At 37.3% G+C, this 20,552-nt stretch overlaps 2 protein-coding genes across 4 annotated transcripts in view; both read right to left on the bottom strand.

Annotated features, from left to right (window-relative positions):
• The window catches only part of aif1l (allograft inflammatory factor 1-like), a 24,382-nt gene extending 10,481 nt beyond the window's left edge, over nucleotides 1-13,901 (bottom strand). Inside the window, exons 1-3 of one of the 2 annotated variants that reach the window (XM_081366981.1) lie at nucleotides 13,743-13,899; nucleotides 13,489-13,550; nucleotides 1,784-1,850 (exon numbers count right to left, since the gene is read on the bottom strand). In XM_081366981.1, the coding sequence (XP_081223107.1) occupies nucleotides 1,784-1,844 (61 nt within the window). In that variant the 5' untranslated portion in view covers nucleotides 1,845-1,850; nucleotides 13,489-13,550; nucleotides 13,743-13,899. Of the gene's footprint in view, nucleotides 1-1,783; nucleotides 1,851-13,488; nucleotides 13,551-13,742 lie in introns of both variants that reach the window. The other variant, XM_081366982.1, reaches the window with a different exon arrangement.
• Nucleotides 13,902-14,292: 391 nt separating this feature from the next.
• Nucleotides 14,293-20,552, bottom strand: part of lamc3 (laminin, gamma 3) — a 95,361-nt gene continuing 89,101 nt past the window's right edge. For both annotated transcript variants that reach the window (XM_081366979.1, XM_081366980.1), the window contains 6 exons: nucleotides 19,850-19,993; nucleotides 19,503-19,605; nucleotides 18,461-18,663; nucleotides 16,909-17,052; nucleotides 16,577-16,676; nucleotides 14,293-16,141 (listed from right to left, as the gene is read on the bottom strand). In XM_081366979.1, coding sequence (XP_081223105.1) covers nucleotides 15,891-16,141; nucleotides 16,577-16,676; nucleotides 16,909-17,052; nucleotides 18,461-18,663; nucleotides 19,503-19,605; nucleotides 19,850-19,993 — 945 coding nt within the window. In that variant the 3' untranslated portion in view covers nucleotides 14,293-15,890. The remainder of the gene's footprint in view (nucleotides 16,142-16,576; nucleotides 16,677-16,908; nucleotides 17,053-18,460; nucleotides 18,664-19,502; nucleotides 19,606-19,849; nucleotides 19,994-20,552) is intronic.

The raw sequence follows: 20,552 nt of genomic DNA, 5'->3' as shown, positions 1-20,552 counted from the left end.
ATACCTGAGCTGTGTGAAAGAGCATAAAATGAGAAAGACCCTGACCAAGTACAGGCTGAGTGACCACAGTCTGGCTGTAGAGAGAGGCCGGCACAGGCAGAGATGGCAGCCGAGAGAGCAGAGACTGTGTTCACTGTGCCCTCAGAGAGAGGTGGAGACAGAAGAACACTTCCTGATACACTGTGATCACTATCACAGCATTAGATCAGACTATTTCACTAGATTCCAACAACTAGAACCAAATTTTATGGCACTACCAAATTCAGAAAAATTAAAGCATATTCTGGGAGAAAACTCCAGCTCAATCACAACAGCAGCAAAATATGTGTCAGCCTGCCACAAACTACGAGAGTCAGCCAGTGGACAAAACTAAAGTCAGAATCATCCTTATCTTGTCTGAATGTTGGTACAAATGTACAAAGGTGTTTTTTTTTTTTTTTTTTTTTTTTATATATAAATGTATTCATGCATTTGTTTACTGATTGATTTATTGAATTTATTGATTATTTGTGTATGTAATGTCCATTTATGTAATGGCCAATGCTTTGGCAATACTGTACAAGTCATGCCAATAAAGCTCATTTGAATTTGAATTTGAGAGAGAAGAGAGAGAGAGATAGGAGAGAGAGAGAGAGAGAGAGAGAGAGAGAGAGAGAGAGAGAGAGAGAGAGAGAGAGAGAGAGAGAGAGAGAGAGAGAGAGAGAGAGAGAAAAAAAGTACCAAAATGGAGAGGGTTAATGTGGTTAGAGGGGAGGGGTTGAAAAGGAAGAGGATTCATGATGTCAGATAGGCTACACATATACAAAAATTCTCACCAATTATGATAAGCAGATGTTATGGCAGATAACTGATAGAATAGATGATATTAAAACTGTACACTATTTTGTCTAAATAAATTAAATCACTAAAAACAAAAATCAATAATAACATTAATCTAAATGTCAAAATAGAAGAAATGATATGGAGTTTAGAGATTTGTATTTATTGTAGTGACATCTGCCCAGGGTTGTCAAAAGAATCGGTCGATACTGAAATTTTAAAAACAATGTGACGATACCAACATTTCTGCAGTACCGGGAAGTACAGAGTACAGGGTATATATGGGATCCGCTGATAGCTGGCTGCTTTCAAATACTACCTGTGTATCTGTGGAAGCAATCTGTGAAGCACGTCAAAGGTTTCGATTTACAATGTATTTTTGAAGCGTTAATCATTGTAGCCAATCACAGACATATCTGTTGACCGTGTGAACACAATGGCCAATCAGAGATGTTTAAGTTAGTCAGAATCCGTTGGAACAACACTACCTGGAATCAAGTAAATAAAGTAAATATTTACTTCAAACCTTAATGGGTCATCTTTTAAGAAGGGTTAACATTAGAAAGAGCAGGAAGATGACTTCATGATTCAGGTGGCTGAAGTTACCATGAGGGTTTTGCATAGAGAAAAGCAAAACCACATTTAAGCTTTGACCAAAAGACTCAAGAGGACTGTTCGTTTACATTCCAGTTGTCCTTTCCCACACACACACACACACACACACTGTTATTTTCTCTCCCACAAGAAGCACATGTCCAAAACCCTTAGCGTTAAAACAACAAGGGGCCAAGACCAGCACATTCCTGCTAGACCATATGAAGAAAGCAGTCAATCACACATGATTAAACACACACTCAAGCTCTCTTAGCATTCACGCCACAAACAATTAAACATGCGCATATAAACATTGGAGAAAATGTGTTTTTAAAATATTTCAACTATCCTTTTAGTTTACAACTCTTACTTTTAAAAGAATCCAACTTTTCTGGTAAATCCTCCTCATCCCGGTACTTCTGATCTTCCATAAACTCCTGCAAATAAAGAGAGTGAAAAAGTGAGCATGATCTCTAACTGGAAAAGACAGGGTGGATGAATGATTATCAAATGATTATGGCTGTTCTTCCTCATGGCAGAAGACCAGAGTGTGAGCAGAGTGCCGATTCTCCACCATGTAGTTTTATTCTCTAGAACAGTGCCTTTAAAACGTTTTGATGGACACCCAAATATAAGGATTCCCTACCTAAAACAAAGACAGCTGTATATTGACATGTATAAAGAACCATATGAGTATGTGGCTACATTGAAAACAACTGATCATTTCATTAAGGGAACCTTCTCACAGTTCCTATAACTAACGGCGGAAGTACCCACTTTTTGGCATGTTCACACAACAGGAACTGGGAACGATTTAAGTTCTAGGAACAGGGCTGGATCTAGGCATGGGCAGGGGTGGGCTGAGCCCACCCAAATGTCTGCCTTGCCCACCCAATCAGAATTTAGGCACAGATTGTGTTATTCTGTTTTTTTATGATTTGTGCATTGATTAAAAACAATCTAAGGTGGGCTGTGTGTTAAGAAGTTTGATAAAGGGCTGAAGAATACCCAACCAATCAAAAAAATAACACCAGAACATTGCAGAAGGCTGTGTTCTCTTTTCTCAGCTGAAAGTAACGGCGAGGGGTGTTATACACTCAAGCTACAGTGTGTAGCGGAAAAGCAGAGGCTGACAATCACGATTCAAAACTGGCAGAAATATTAGCGTGCTATCAAGGTCCGAATTACGGGGAGTTTTAAGTTGCTTGTAAATATTAATATACATTTCTTCTCTGACTGACTTTAAAGTGTCGTTTGGCTAGCACTAAAATGGGTCATGCCATGAGCAGTTGAAATTCGCTAGAAAACCTTGCTTATTTAAGGCGAGACACGGCAGGCAAAAACAGATTTTTCATGCAGAGGTCAGTTGAGATTTTGGGCTAGTTTACTCCTTCAATATATGTTCTTTCAAGCTGCTATAAAGAAAACGTTGAAAATATACATTAAGATGTTTATTTTATTACATTTTGTTTACTTGCGGCGGTAAGTTTCTCCCAAATTTACCAAGAAGTTAGCATTCCAACGCGACATGCCGAGTTCCCGTCTGTTTACTGAAGTCTGTCATGACTGGTATCATTGTAAAGCTCTGAGTCTCCTGCACAACGCTACGTAACCCAAATATGGGCATTTCCTTTCTATCAGTAACCAATCGTGAATGTCCAAAGGGGGATTTAAAGCTAATGACGAAATCTCATTTAGAGCTATTAAATCTTTAAATGCCGTTTTCTCAAAATTAGTTTTTTTGTCACTCACCAGTACACACATGCCTCAGCCTATGTAGCACCTATGTACACCAAACTTTCCAGTTATACACTTAGCATTATTTTGAAGATATTTTCACAGGAATTTGTTAATTAATCATTCCTGGCCTGATTTATTTGCCATTTTATTAAAAAAATATGGCGAACATTTTTTAAGGCTATGGACAATATATTTTGATTTCCTAGGTAATTGAAAGCATATATCCTGAAATCCCTCTGAAATGTATTTTTCATCTTGTGTGTAAACAAAATGAAAAAAGAATTTTGCACCTGGCTTTATCATATGTTCAGATTTATCTACTGAAAATATATGCAAAAATCACACATTTAATGACATAATGTCAAATTTGAATAATTAAACATACATATTTTAAAAACTTGTAATACATTTTTTTATATACTTGTATAAGTAATCAACTGAGGAAGTTTGATGGTGATATCTGTTATTAATTTTTTTTTTTTACCTGTAGTGTCTCGCCTTAAGAACGTGCATTTATTGCATGGATGTAGTGGTGTGCGATATCACGATTTTTGATCGTGGACGATTAAAATGTCTCCACGATCTGCTTTTGAAGAAATATCGTAGTATCGTGCTACAGTCCATTCTATCAGTGGCAGTTCTGGCGTCTCAGTCTCAACATACTGTACAATGCGACGCACATATGTTAACGCAGAGTTAGAGCTACACTCACGGGACACTGCAATTCACAAAAGTTAATTATTTCCATGTGCTTAAAAGCCTTGCCAGTTAAACATGTCATTTGCGTGCTGATGCGCTGTTCTAACATACGCTTTTCTGAGCGCATAAACCCGAAGCGCACATGCACTAAAAAGCCTGTCAAACAGCGCCTGGTAACTGGACTTAGTTATCTTTCAAGTTTATTGCGTTAATACTGTCAAATACACACGAGGTTTACATAAACACAGTTGGTTATGTCTAAAGTGAAAGCAAACATTTGAGAGAAAATTGGGTGCGTGACTTATGCGTGAATATTCGATGCGTGCCGGTCTGTGACAGTAGCCTCATAGTAAACATGCTTGTCCTTAAAGGGATAGTTCACCCCAAAATTTAAATTCTATCATTATTTACTCACTCTAAAGTTGTTCCAAACCTGTATTAATTTATTTCTTGTGCTGAATGCAAAAGATGATATTTTGAAGGGTGTGGCTATCCAGAACAGTATCCAAACTCACTGCTCTTAACTGAGAACATTAATAGTAGCTTTAATAAGAATCAATGTATAATTTATACAGTGAAGTCCATGTAGTTCTTTTTATATTTGTTCATTTAATACCTTTCTCGAATGCTAGTTAAATACACCTAATGTGGCTGAAAAAATAAAGCACTGTTTATTTCATTTGTATATTATGTTGTGTATATGCAATGTCTATCTTTGTTTTGTTTTTTATAACAAAGAAAATGACAAAGATTTTTATCTTCTCCACTTTGGCCTAAATGTCTGCCACTCTTTTTTATTTTATAAGTCAATGTCCCTATGATAACAGACTGCCGTGCATCTAATAAATTATTCAGTCAAATTATTCAGTTCAAGCTTACTGCAACAATGGAGCTGCAAACTTCACATACTTTTGAAAATGCAGCATTTATTTGATTCTGGTAAGCGCTCATTGTCACAGTTTAAGTTTTTTTTCCATGAGGGGGTTTGGTGTCACGACGGCTTGGTTTCCAGGCCGTTAAAGAACTAAACACCTCCCGGACATCCTGTAGAATTCAACCAATCAGATGACAACTTCGGAAATCCTTAAAGGATTAGTTCACCCAAAAATGAAAATTCTGTCAGTAATTACTCACCCTCATGTTGTTCCAACCCTGTAAGACTTTCGTTCATTTTCGGAACTGGTGCTGTCTCACTCCTCCACAGGCTTATGGACACTATAACTTGCTGGCCCAGAAAATGTATTAAAGACATCGTTAATATAGTCCAAGTGACTCCAGTGGCTCAATCTTAAGTTTATAAAGCGACGAGAATACTTTTTGTGCGCAAAAACAAACAAAAATAACGACTTTATTCCACTGTTCATTTCATTCTCTCTCTGTGCCTCGAGTTAGTTTACGTAGTGTTTTTTGCGCAGCGCGTCTGTGTTGCACGTCACCACGTAGGCTCACTATTGGGCGATGCTGGTCATGTGTGTGATGCGTGGTGACGTGCAACACAGACGCGCTACGCAAAAACACTACGTGAAAAGACTCGAGGCCCAGAGAGAAGGAAATGAAAAGTGGAATAAAGTTGTTGTTTTTGTTTGTTTTTGCGCACAAAAAGTATTCTCGTCGCTTTATAAACTTAAGATTGAGCCACTGGAGTCACTTGGACTATATAAACGATGTCTGTAATACATTTTCTGGGCAAGCAAGTTATAGTGTCCATAAGCCTGTGGAGGAGTGAGACAGCACTCAGATTTCATCAAAAATATCTTAATTTGTGTTCTGAAGATGAATGAAAGTCTTACGGGGTTGGAACAACATGAGGGTGAGTAATTACTGACAGAATTTTCATTTTTGGGTGAACTATCCCTTTAAGTGTTTCCAGTTAAGTGTTCCATTTGCATCAGACATTTAGTCAGCGGTCGTCTGAGGCTGAGACTACCTAATGAGTGACTTAAAGGTTCTCATACCTTTCTGCCAATGAACCTGTATAACTTTTTTTAACTAAGGATTTTTAAATATATCATATTAGAAAAAGCTGGTTAAATATTTTAGAGCCATTGCCCATATAAATTCATTCAGATTTTATTAACCTTTTCAGATAATTCTCTGATTTTTCTAGGCTTTGTGGGATGCCTTTACATTTGTCAGTTTTGCATGGTGTGATATTTCTAACATAATCAGGCCGAAACAAAGTTCATTTAGGGAGTTCGAAACAGGTTACCAAAGCCATCATTCCAGAAAGGTTCACTCCAGCTTGTAAACACCTTCAAACTACCACTGGTCTATGGCAATTATGTAATAGGTAATAATTTGGCCAAAATTGTAAGAGAATTAGTGTCAGAGGATAAAGATGCTTAATAAACGCAGGCAGCTAGCTAGTGTAAGCAGCAATAACAAAACAAAAAGGACTTTCAAAGTCCTTTCAAAGTTCCTGTTATTGGAAAACTGGACAAAGCAGAACTAAAAGACTAACACAACACTGGTCGGTTTATTCTGCCATCTCTGTTAATGGTCTATGACATGACAAGATTCTGACTGAGGCCCATAAATCAAAGATCCACATGCGTGATATGGGACTTCACTATCAGTGAAGCATTAAAGATTGTGTGTATGAGTATAAGGGCGATCAAAGTGTGTGTGGGTGCGTGTTTGAGTGGATTTTGATTATGGGTGGTGGGAGATGCTGCTGACTAAGTGAAGGCTTTAAAAGCAAACAGCATGTGTGTGGATCTATATGTTCCCAAGGAGCATCAAGCAACCTAGAACATTTAATTATGACTCATCAGCACGATGAAAACTATGCTGTGAGAATCAGCCCTCTGAGTCACACTGAGAGATGAAGAGCTTAAGTGCCGCCTTCTACCTCAGTCACGACTACACATCAATCTTCCTTCACACCAAAACTTGAAACTGTGAGTTTGTTTCATTTGATACGCACAGTTTGCTTTTCACTGGTCTGCAGTATTTCAGTAATTGAGACCTCAGATTAGTAAGCATCAATGACTGTTTTGGTGAAGGAATTTCCCTAGCGGTAATTTTGTGTGGCTCAATATTGCAATATTTGATATTATAGTAATTTTCCCCCCATATAAATAATAAGGGTTACGTTGTGGTCAACAAGCACAAAGACGAAAGTGATTCCAAAAAAAACCCCCCAAAAAAACAGGCTTTATTAATAATCCAAACACTCTGAATGAACAGGCAAGAGAATAACGCAAATCACACCATGCATAACGAGAACTGACAACAACTGAGAAACAGGGCTAAAACTATAGGGCAGGGGTGCAACAAAGGAAACTAAACTAGACACAGGTGAAACAAGGAACTACAGAAACAAATGAGAACATCATCAGTAACTAATGGAACTGAAACTAAACAGAGCGGGAAACAGGAACTAAAAGAAAGAACAGAATGTCAAAATAAGGGTCCACATAACACTGTGTCCTATCCAGACGCGATGCGATAAGATTCCAGCGACAAACAATTTGTCTGTCCACACGTGAGATGCGATTATGAGAAGCGATAAAGTCAATCAAAAATCAAAGAACATGTGGGCGAGCTCTCTCGGCAAGTTCCCGGCACTCGCAACGAAAAAGATAATGATCAAATTCATGAATACAACACCATTTTAACATTATTAAAATACATACCGAGTTACTGATACAATATTTGTCATAAAATACACAGAGTTGACAGTTTGAACTTTCTTTTTTCTTTTATTTATTTTGAAGATCTGAGGTGAATGGTCCATTGTTGCTTTCAGTACGGCTATAAAAAGACACACAAAATGATATTCAAACTCACATTAAATGCTTTTAACATTAAATAAAGCACATAAACAGTACCTGAGATTATCATTATCATACTTCGTGTTGTTGTTCCAGCTGCGATGTTGCAGAAAAATATAAACATCGCGTGTCGCCACTGTGGCTAGGACAACAACTTTTGATTCACATGGAAAAGATAGCTTTTATCGCACGTATGGTTAGGACATGGTGTAACAGAACATAAACCAGACAATAGACTCGTTGGGATATTGGTATAGCAATTAGCTATGATCCTTGAATCTGACTGGACGAGAGGATTTCTAAGACTGGTGATATTTTACCAGTATCAGCACTGCTTGTCGCATTGCGCTCTAGACCAGTGGTTCTCAACTCCAGTCCTCGGGACCCGCTGCTCTGCACATTTTGTATGTCTCTCTTATCTGACACACTCAAATCAGTTCATGGAGTCTCTCCTAACGAGCTGATGATCTGGTTCAGGTGTGTTAAATAAGGGAGACATACAAAATGTGCAGAGCAGTGGGTCCCGAGGACTGGAGTTGAGAACCACTGCTCTAGACAGGCTGTCAGTCAGTGCAGGTTACGCCACTAGGTGACTGCAAGGGACTGACTTTGAACGGGTTATTAAAACCGTTCATTCAAGCAGAGGCGGGTAGTAACGAAGTACATTTACTTCGTTACATTTACTTGAGTACTTTTTTAGAAAAATTGTACTTTTAAGAGTAGATTTGAATGTGGGTACTTTTTACTTTTACTCGAGTACATTTCTAATGAAAAAACTGTACTTTTACTTCGTTACATTGGGCGACGTTCCTCTCGTTACTTTATTTTAATGCAATATGTGTTGTTAAATGCGTAGTTTATTCCAAGCGCGCTGTATCTTTTTTCTGGACTTGAGCGATGCTCAATTCACAAATGAATGACTCTTTTGAGTCGATTCTGTTCAAAGACTTCATTAAACAAGTTGGCAGATCTGTCTAAATCGGTTCGCGAATCGGTTTGAATGATTCAGTTCCTGATTCAGTTCCTGCACGCACTGAATCGTCTGAAGCGATTTCAATTCACACTGGACTCCGAGTCGTAACAGGAAGATTAAACAGGAAGATCAAGCGGCAGTGGACCTACAGTCAAGTGAGAGCAAATCTTCAAATGCATCATATTTTTGCCTGCGATGAAGATCTTTATTAGTTAAACTGAACATCTTCGTAAGCTGTCTGTGAATGAATGATTCCACAGGAGTCAGGACGATATATTCGATTTCATTTCACTCAGGTTATACATTTTACAACCAAACAGATTATTACGCCACGACACTAGAAAGTATGACATTACCCGTTTTTTGGACATATACAGTAATTTACATTAAATAAAGCTACCATTGTTCACAGTTTATGAACACCCGCCATCCCGCGGTAGTTTGTGTGTATTGTTGCGCAGTGGCTTGCGAACTCGACTTGAAAACGAATGCCTTTGCCTGCCGTTGACACAGTTAACCAGTTTAAACATGCTTGCAGAAATATACATTTGATTATATTTTGGAGAACAGTCAGAAGAAGATCCGTCGATGTACTTTTTTTTTTGTGTGTGTGTGTTCAGATGTTCAGTAGCAGTCATGAGCGCGAGCACACGTTTTTAACTCTTCTCTGTCAATACCTTTGAATGCAACACTCTGCAGATTCACTTTATTTCGACATTGTCTAATAATCCAAATGTAGTTGTATTACTATTATACAAACCAGAGGACAGGCAATGATTTTTGAGCTATACAGATGGCAGAAATGATGCTTACGTCTCTCTTCTGTTTTTGTTGCAAAGATAGCTGATAATAATAGTCATTTAAATAAACAAAATCTAAATAATATCATTATATATATATATGACGACTTCAGAGGCAAAAGCCTCTAAGTACCATCTGAAATTTTCTTCTAAAAGAGCATTTTTTATCAAGCTTGTGTTTATGTTCACACTTAAATGGCAATGAAAAGTAGCCTACCTATTAATTGTCATTAAAGGGTTAGTTCACCCAAAAATTAAATTTATGTCATTAATGGCTCACCCTCATGTCGTTCCAAGCCCGTAAGACCTCCCTTCATCTTCGGAACACAGTTTAAGATATTTTAGATTTAGTCCGAGAGCTTTCTGTTCCTCCATTAAAGTCAATGGACATGTCAATGGACATGTCAATGGACATGTCACTGTTCACGTCCAGAAAGGCAATACAGACATCATCAAAGTAGTCCATGTGACATCAGTGGCTCAATCTTATCATTTCCTTCTCTCTGGTCTCAAGCTATTTCACGTAGTGTAATTGAGTAGGCTAGCGCGTCTGTGTTGTACGTCACACGCATCACACACATGACCAGCGTCGGCCAATAGTGAGCCTACGTGTGACGTACAACACAGACGCGCTACGCAGTTACACTACGTGAAATAGCTTGAGACCAGAGAAGGAAATGAATAGTAGAATAAAGTCGTTATTTTTGTTTACTTTTTGCACACAAAAAGTATTCTCGTCGCTTGATAAACTTAAGATCGAGCCACTGATGTCACATGGACTACTTTGATGATGTCTGTATTGCCTTTCTGGACGTGAAAAGTGACACGTCCATTGACTTTAATGGAGGAACAGAAAGCTCTCGGACTAAATCTAAAATATCTTAAACTGTGTTCCGAAGATGAACGGAGGTCTTAAGGGCTTGGAACGACATGAGGGTGAGCCATTAATGACATAATTTTCATTTTTGGGTGAACTAACCCTTTAAAGTGAAATTACTGAACTTAAATATACGAGCTTGATACAAATGATTGTTTTAGAAGAAAATTTCAGATGGCACTCAGAGGCTTTTGCATCATGAAGTCTTCATATATATATATATATATATATATATATATATATATATATATATATATATATATATATATATATATATATATGCCTATATGATCCGAAGTAACTAGTTACTCACTACTTGAGTAGTTTTTTCATTGGATACTTTTTTACTCTTACTCAAGTAACTATTAAGATGATTACTTTTACTTTGAGTAAATATTTCTATAAGTACTTGTACTTTTACTTGAGTACAGGTTTTGGATACTCTACCCACCTCTGCATTCAAGTGATACGTTCAAAAATGAATTTCATTCATAAATGAAAATAGGTGGTGAAATTAACTTTGAGCGCCACTTTACAAGGCTCAATCAGCAAGCAATGCGTTGCACTGAAGCTGATGCTTCACTTCATAGATTCAAGCATTGACCAGTGCTGATGCCATAATCCCCATTCATGGGACCTTGACCTTGACAGACAGGTAATCGCACGCCATTCATCTCTCTGTGTGTTTAGGCTTGTTTAGTGCAAATCTATGGAAACTCTGTATAAATCACAATGGTAAACAAACTCTTAAATAAAAAATTGTCAGGAGGGAAAAAATAATAACGCTTCACTCTTATCATTATTAACTTATTTAACATTTAATACACATGTATGAAGTGTAAAACAAGGTCATAGCCTCATGGAAAAAAAGAGAGAGAAAAAAAAACGTGAACATTGCGGTTGGCATAAGGCAAGCAAAGAGATAATTTTCATTGTTGTATAAATAAAAACAAACATTTTATTTAATATTAAGCACATAATATGCTGTACCCATAATTTATTAATTAATTTAAAAAAAGATAGTCCTGACAGGATGATTTTCATTACTGTACTAAAATAATGAGAATAACCCATTATTGGTATTACGAATAATATTTAGGATAATTGAATTGGAAATGTGTTTAAAGTCACAAAGTAACAGAAGTAGAGAAAGTATGTTGACACAATACAGGAGAAAAGATTGTCGAAAGGATGGAGGCAAATCTGAAAGTGAGCTGGAGGGTGATTGTAAGAAAAGGGAGGGGTCAATGCAGACCAAATGATTGGAAAATGTATCATATGGAAAATGCCATATGAAAATGGCACACAGCACAGAGAAGTATGTTGTTTCACCAGAAGATCGAGTAATGACATTTTGATAAAGCACAAAAACAGCCACAAAAAAAAAAACATAAAAAAGACACATGTATGGATGAATCATTAACAGTTACAGTAAGATCAAAAATGCATTTAGAAAATAGGCTAGATTGTGAATTTCCATTTCATGTAGAAATGTCACAAATAAAAAAATATGTAAAATAAAACGCCCTAAATTGGCTTCAAATGCATTTTGAATATAATTTACCATTTTATGCGAAATGTAACATGCTCTTGACCCGTTTCCAGTGATTCCCCTCTACACTATGTGCATTTAAGTGCTCCAGATGTAGGCCAGACCATGACATAATTTTCTCATCATTTCTAAATGTCCATGTGACCAAACCAAGCTGTCACTCCCTCCAGCCGCGCAGAGAGAGAGAGAGAGAGAGAGAGAGAGAGAGAGAGAGAGAGAGAGAGAGAGAGAGAGAGAGAGAGAGAGAGAGAGAGAGAGAGAGAGAGAGAGAGAGAGAGAGAGAGAGAGAGAGAGAGAGAGAGAGAGAGAGAGAGAGAGAACGAGAGAACGAGAGAACAGCCGCTAAGACTGCAGCTCAAATGCCACTGCTGCCCACTCCTCCATCTCTCTCCTACATAATGGGTCTATTCATGCTGGATCACAGACACCTGTTTCCCGTCTGAGAGCACAGAGACAGCCGGCTGCGGGGGGACACGCTGCCTCTTATCACTTCAAAGAGGGCTGATTTTAAATATTAGCTTTAAAATAACACGGGTCAAGAAAATAAGCCTCTTGGGATTTTCGTAAAGGTCTGGGATTGTTTGAAACGCCCAAGACCAGTTCACCTCTTATACTTAAATGTTAAGTACATGTAATTTTTTTTTACAATGTTAAAGTTGATATGAAATGGAAGTTGCATAAGTCTTTTCATCCCCATTGTGACATATATATCCAAGTGAAATGGCAAAACTTTCCAAGTGAAAATGTAGGGCAGGACTTGATCACTGGGGTTTGCTATTGCTCCGTTGTGATGTGATTGACAGGTCTTCCCACCCTATCACTATTTTTAATAAAAAAAAAATATATATATGGCGGGTGAGAGGTCACTCTTCCACCGGAACTAGTCTTGCGTCCAGAAGCTAGAGATTCTAGTTTATAAAGTTATAGCCTAAATATGGACATTTTTATAATAAAACACACATCACATCAGAAAGCCTTTATTAACCCACTGAAGCCAAATGGAGTACTTTTATGATGGATGGATGCACTTTTTTTGGACTTCAAAAAACAAGTATCATTTACTCCCATTATAAAGCTTGGAAGAGACAGGATATTTTTTTATTATAACTCCGATTGTGTTTGGCTGAAAGAATAAAGTCATATACATCTAGAATGGCTTGAGGGTGAATCAATTTTGGGTGAATTAACCCTTTAACGCAGTTGTCGAAGACTCACGGGCGGGCTGAGCTGAGCAGAGATGTCTCTCAAACCCTAATTAACGTTAGCCTAGCTGCCTACCGAGACAGCGATTTTGATCATTTTCACAGTCTCGTGCATGCAGCAGGAATATGGATAAAATCCTGACTTCGTAGGCAGCTCAATAGGTTGAGACACAGCCTTGCTCTAGATTGTGAAATGATCTGCGGCTTAATGTGGTCGAGCTGTCTAACTAAATTAGGTCATGTTGCTGTAAAACCGAGCTTAACAATTCCGCTGCTGTCCAAAATAACATTTAACAGTGACCACGGTGAAGAAGGGAAGTCAAATTAAAAATCTCACTGATGTTTACAGACAAAGCGTTTGGGAACACAAGCGTGAATGGAGGCGGTTCAATGCCAATGAAATAAACTCGCTTCCAGATTGAGACAAAAATAACCTATCAACGTTAGCTTATTTACCTTATTGATTTCTTCCAGCTTCTCCCTCTGCTGTGCTTTGAGCAACCCGAAGGTTTTCCCGCCTGAAAAATGAGACATAGCGACCGTTATACACCCGTCTGGATGTTTTATCCAGGTTGTCTGGTGCACTTGCAGGCATGAGAGAAGGACAGTCGGCCGCTAACGACGCACACACACGCGCACAGGACAAAAACATGCTTCGCGCGTAAATAAAGCATCAGTTTACTAAAAACAGATTAGCGACAACTACATACCTTGTAAATCCTATTTGGAAGGCATGCTGGTACGGTCGAGAGGAGGTAATGAAGGAGGAGAGACTGGCGATAGATGAACACTCGTGTCGGTTGTGAGGAGAGAGAGGAATCTCACGCTGGTTAGAGTCGCAGGCGCGCAGGTCTCCCTATGATGCGCTCACTCACTGCCCACCAGCGCCAGGAATGCAGAAACACAAACGCCATCGTGTGGTGAAGAGAGGTAATGCAGGCCGAAGGGAAGCACCATAATTCTAAATATAGATTTTTTTTTTTTTTAATTTAGTACATTTTGCACATATCGTTTTGTATTGCATTTGCACTGCTGCAAATATTGCACTTTTTTATTTTACGCTCTTATTAAAATTATAGTATTTTTTTTATTGTCTCCTATCTTTCTCATCTTGGCGTTTACTTTTTAACTCTCAGCTTATATATGTGATTTTGTCTTTGCTCTGACCTGCAGTCAGAAACATTTCATTTAGTGCAATTACTGTTACATGATTTATTGTTGTGCATTTGATAAATACATTTACTTGACTAGGGTGGGTTTAATCAGAGACAGAGATTTTAATACTGTTCCTTCCAATAATGTGCCTTTGATACATTTGGTTCGACAGCTATACTTAAAGGGATAGTTTACCCAAAAAAATTAAGTTTTGTCATCATCTACTCACTCAAAAAGAAGATATTTTAAATAATGTTGGTAACCAGGCAGTTTATGGCACCCATTGACTTCCATACTGTTTTTTCTACCTTCAATGGAAGTCAATGGGGTCTGGTTACCCAACATTCTTTAAATATATTTTGTGTTCAACAGAAAAAGAAACTCATAATGGTTTGGACCAACTTTGGGTCAGTAAGTAAGGACAACATTTTAATTTTTGGGTGAACTATCCCTTTTACAGCTTTAAGTATCGTATTTTGTTGTAAAACAGTGTCTTAATGGAGTTCGTGTATCAACGTTAAACGTAGCTCTGTAACTGATCACTGATAAGGATCTGTACATATATGACAGTTGTTATGTATCAGTTGTTATGCAGGTTTAAAGTTTGTGATGCAATATGAATGTGTGTTATAGACTTAAAGTGTGAACTGATCAGTTTGGTTTTCTGTTTTTGACATAAATGGTTCCCTTTGTATTAAAATGGAAGATAAGCTAAGTGTCTGTAGTCTTTGGTTTAATGGGGTTAAGAACAGTTAAATGGTATTAGCTCAGTGAATGGGTCAGATAACAGATGAAAAGCTCAGTCTTCACAGGAAGCATACTAATGCAATAAGCCAAGATACATCAAAACTGAAAAGAAGCAAACAATAGCCACACAGATAATGGAAAGTCCAAATAATGGAAAGTTATAGCTATTCATAGCCAATTCCTTTTGTAACAAGTATTTATGAACAGATGGATAATAAGCACAACAATAAATATTTAATATGCCATGTTAGACATTAAATAAGTAATGTTGCATATCAAAAGGCTCACAAGTAAACACACTGATGTTCAATGTATGACCACACTATTGAAAGCAGCATGACACAATATGTTTATTTGATCTTGATTTACTGACTTTAAAACCAAATTCTCAGTTTTCTCAAATGCAGATGCACTGAGATGCATTGCATGCTCAGTGTAAATTAAAACCACCAGATTAATTTGTGTAGATGGCACCCTCAAGTGGCCAAAAAAGGACTATATCATTACAGGAATGCCCATTAGTTTTAGGTAAATGTATGGGAAAGTTGCATTTTACTACAGTACATTGCATGCAAACTTCATAATATAATAATGTCTGCAAAACATCAATATTCAAGCCTAATTTCAATGTTATTCCATATAGAATCACAATAATGATCACGCTGACATATTTAACTACTGGTGATTTCAATTCAAAGTGCTAGTGTATAAATGCATTCGCCTGCATTTTTGACTTCTACCGCTAGAGTGAATAAGTAAATAAAGTCACTCTGTCTTCACAATAAATGCATGTTTATAAACAATTTACATTTTAATGTGTCATTTATATGTTCAGTATTGCTTTTATAACAGACACAGCTGAAAGAAGAATACAGAGGGGGATTTCAGAGGTTTGTTCACTTTCTATAGCTTTCCTTGATTACTAGATAACTGATCGACTTCTTCCTGCCACCAGCTCAGTGCCCTTTTTGTGGGCATGTTTTGGGCAAGTTCTGGGCGATGTCTGTCAGACTGTTTCTTTCTTCTCGTATGTCCTGCAGGTTCTGTTCAAGATTTTGCAGCTGTTTCTCTTGATCGTGTGCAGCGCTGCGAAGCATCTGGATCTTTCCGGTGAGAGACGGACTCTCCACAGCAGCCTGGAGAACATGGAGACGGGACGCTGTCTCATTCAGGATACGGTCATAGTTCTCCAGCACCACATTAGCTTCTGCCAACATTAATGGGAAAAGAGTATGATTTTGAGATTATTCATTTATTGGAAGAATACATTTTTTTCATCTTTTTGAGAAAAAAACAAAGAAACAAAAAATGAATATAAAACAAAGCAAAGCAAAACAAAATATTTAAATAAAAAGCACACTGAAAATAAAATAAAACAAAGCAAAAACAAAATATATAAATAAAAAGCACATTGAAAATAAAATAAAGTAGAACAAATCAAAAAACAAAACACACAACACAAAAAGCAGAACAAAACAAAAAAACAAAACACAAAATTCATCCTCCAAACAGCTTTCCCTATGTAGGATTGCAGGGATAAAATAAAAAAAAAAAAAAAAAAAATCCTTTCATCCTCCAAACAACTTGTCCTATGTAGGGTTGTGAGGATAAATTTTTTAATAAAATAGGATTGTGAATTCACCCAGTTGTTTAAGGAGCAGAGTTAGCATGTTTGTAAAGGACTCTAGCTGTTTCTTGGCTGTCTCCATGTTGTCTATCACACTCCTTGAAGAATGAATCTCCTGAGGAGAAATGGCACATGAACATCATGGCAATGCAAAAACAACCTCCTCTGTCACCTAATCAGGACATTACTGATCAGCATCGTGTTTAAAACTTAAAAAAAGTTTTTTTCTCTGGTACATGTACTGCAGTGTCTCAAACCCCCTAAACATACCGGCAATGACATTGAGGTTCTAGCCAACTGGACAAACACCGGCAATTCCACTATCAAGTTAATGCCAAATTGTTTACCTCCTCTGCCTCCATGCTTTCCTGTTTCTGCACAGCTTGGCTTTCCAGCTCAGTCAACTGCTCCATGCTGATGTCCACAGCTGAACACAACTGTCCAGATGCATGTTTTACCCGTTTCCCCTGTGTGAGAGACGCTTTGGCATCCTGTCATGAATAAAAGCATAACAAGTCTTTTAGTTCCTATCAGTTCTTGTTTCAATCTAGGCTCCTCGAGGCAATGCAGTGTATACACATCTTGGGGTTTAGGGACTTGATTTGATTAAATTGCCTTTCAGAGTGCTATTAAACAACTTCTATAACCACAATGTGATTAACAGAATGAACTATACATGTAGCATAAAAATGTTACCAACTAATATTTTGATTGAATTACTTGTCATTTGGACAGAAACTTTAGCTAAACATGACTGACAGTTTAAAGGGGTCATATGATGCGATTTCTTGTTTTTCTTTTTCTTAAGTGTGTTAATGTAGCATGTGCATGTATAAGATCTGCAGAGTTACAAAGCTCAAAGTCTCAAACCTAAAGAGATATTCTTAATAAAAGTTAAGGCTCAGCCACTCCTTCCTAAACGCTTCATTCAAACACGCCGCACAAATCTACGTCAGTCTGTGCGGGCAGAGTTTCATAACACCACCCAATTGTATACGCAAAGAAAGAAGGCGTAACTTTTATTCTCGCTGTATTGTTGCCGCCGGCACCGCCATGTCGTGGAGACGCTGTTTTTTTCGTTGCGAAAGCCAAACTACTTTGTTTGGCCTTTCACAATTAGAAAACAGTGCTTAAGCTTTATTTACAACACTGTTCCAGAACAGTACAACTAACATTTTCGACTGTGTGCTGCGCATTTTTCTGAGGACTGTTTCTAGAACCAGAAAGAGTACGTTACAAGGCCGGCTGTGCACAAAGGCTGGTTCTAGAAAGTGGGGCAATTCCATCTCTGCAGAACATTCTGGTGCTTCTGACTCACAAACACAGCCTGTAAGTATGTTTTCATATTTTAAGAATTTGCTACTGACTATTCAAACGTGAGTTTTGAGTAGTATAGAGTAGCGCTTGCTTGCTTTCGCGACATGAAAAATGGAGTATAAGTCATTATAATCAGTAATTATGTCCCCAATGAAATACAACCATACAAATCTGATACGTTCAGCTGAAGATGGCAAAGTTGATCGATCAGCTTGGTCATCTCTATTTTCCGGTTCAGAATCGGCTCGAATTGATAAGGTAGCCTACCGATATTATCACTTGTCATTATTGCTTTGGGAGCTTATGTTCCATATGGTAAGGGGCGTGACATTTCCGTGACACGCTTTAGGTTTTTGGGCCAATCACAATGCACTGGATCGCTGGCCAATAAGAGCACACGATGAGCTTTGTAACGCCACGTTTCAGAAAGGTGGGGCATAGAGGAGCAACAATAATGTACAGTATGTGTAAAATAATTACTTTTTTAACCTAAAACTGCGTAAACGCATTGCATTAAAACAAATACACAAAATAATGCTACCATGATCATATGACCCCTTTAAGTGCTTCAGCATAGCCTACTTTAGCCACTGCATCTGCAGACTCCTCTGCTTGTTTAGCTGTGCTGCTCGCAGCCGTAGCGTTCTCCACTGCAGGTTTGATCACTTTCTCCGTCTGCTTGACTTTTTTTTCCACATCCAGCAGGGTCTTCTCTTTCCGCAACTTCTCTCTCTTCAGATACCCTTTGCTGAGTGTAGGCAGCTGAGGCCAGTCTTGTTCCATGTCTACAGCAGAGAACATTATTATAATGTAAAGTACATTTGAACATTTTCACATGTTCTTTCTTCCATTATACATTATATAGTTTGCTAAGATGTTTTAATGTAAAAAAGAAGTCTCAAGTCTCCTTGTTTACCAAGGCTGCATTCATTTGATCAAAAATACAGTAAAACAGTAATATTGTGAAATATTATTACAATTTAAAATAACTATTTTCTATTTTTAATACATTTAAAAATATCATTTATTCCTGTGATGGCAAAGATGAATTTTCAGCATCATTACTCCAGTCTTCAGTGTCACATGCTCCTTCAGAAATCATTCTAATATGCTGATTTGCTGCTCAAGAAACATTTCTTATTATTATCAATGTTGAAAACAGTTTGCTGCTTTAATATTTTTGCACCAACCATGATAGATTATTTTTTTTTAGGATTCTTTGATGAATAGAAAGTGAAAAAGAACAGCATTTATTCAAAATAGAAATTATTTATAACATTAAAAAAAACTTTTCCTGTCACTCTCCTGTCAATTTCATGCGTCTTTCAAAAAAAGAAACTTTTGAACTATAGTGTTACGCCATTCTACTGCTGTATTTCTCAGTCCTCCATTAGTCTTTATACTTCTAAATTTCTTTAATTTGTTCATTCTAAATGCTTAATTTTAATCTCAATTAACTCAATTGGTAAAATGGTTTATTATACAGTATAACAAACATATTCACTTACATATTATTTACCACATTTATTGCTCAAATATGTGCTGTCTAGTGTCATAATTAGAAAAAAGGAGTCCATGAATCAACAGCGGAAATATAAAAGAAGTATAAAGCAGAAATGGTTACCTTCCAGAACCTTCTGTAGAGACAGGAACTCCGCCTCAACCTCTTTCCCAGTCACCACAGAGGAGACGGCTGACACCTTAAATCCCTCAGCCACAGCCGTCATCTTCAGATAAAAAGACAAAAGATGCATCTCATTACATTGTCTTTTGGCAGGAAATTGTCACATTTGAATTTGCTTTGAGATGAGAACACATCCCTGTTGTTTTTTCTCTCATGCTTTAACATTTCCCACCAGACTGACTGGCAGGAGGTGTTGAAATTCGCAGGATGAAAGAACTGCTAGACCTCTAATTACTAGGACATTTTTTTCTTCTTTCTTCTTCTTTGATAGTGCAGTGAAGCTTTACCTCTTTGAGCTCTTGAACAGTTTTCAGGTGTTTTTCAGCACTGTCCACGTGGGGCTGGATTTCCTCTCTAGTCATATTTATCATATGCTCTTTGGACTGAACAGAAGCTTCCAACTCGGTCGTCCTGTTCATCAAGTCCTCGCTCTGAAATCCAGATGAATTTGAATTCAAAAACTTTTTTTATTATTGCAAGAAGTTACATTTTTTATTATTTTTAGTCACATCAGCATCATTAGTTAGTTTCATGGCAAAATCAAAGTCTTTTACAACAAAAGATACAAACAATCGTCAGACATCTTAGATATGATAGATTTTTTTAAATCCAATACATTTTCCTTATGAAACCTTTTTAAAAACATCCTTTAAGGAACTTTCCGAATAAAACCACTGCCTATTAGCATTAAAAGATACAAGGAGACAGTCCAAATAATTATGCAAAGAGCACTTATTTTCCAAACAAAACACACGGTTAGACCATAAAATAATGTTTATGAATGCTTCCGAAGACTCAAATGATGATAACAAAGCACTAGTGGTGTCCTGTTGTTCACTAATTTATGTTTTCCATAAACCAACTCTAGATGTTTGAGATTTTAATTATTTAAAGGGATAGTTCAGTAGTTTGGAACAACTTGAGGGTGAGTAAATGATGTAAGAATTTTCAGTTTTGGGTGAACTATCCCTTTAATAAAACTGCATGCAT

The sequence above is a fragment of the Scardinius erythrophthalmus genome, assembly GCF_964197995.2.
Source record: "Scardinius erythrophthalmus genome assembly, chromosome: 5".
Lineage (NCBI taxonomy): Eukaryota > Metazoa > Chordata > Actinopteri > Cypriniformes > Leuciscidae > Scardinius > Scardinius erythrophthalmus.
Note: the sequence above shows the minus strand (reverse complement) of the source record. Positions and strands in the feature narration are given on the sequence as shown.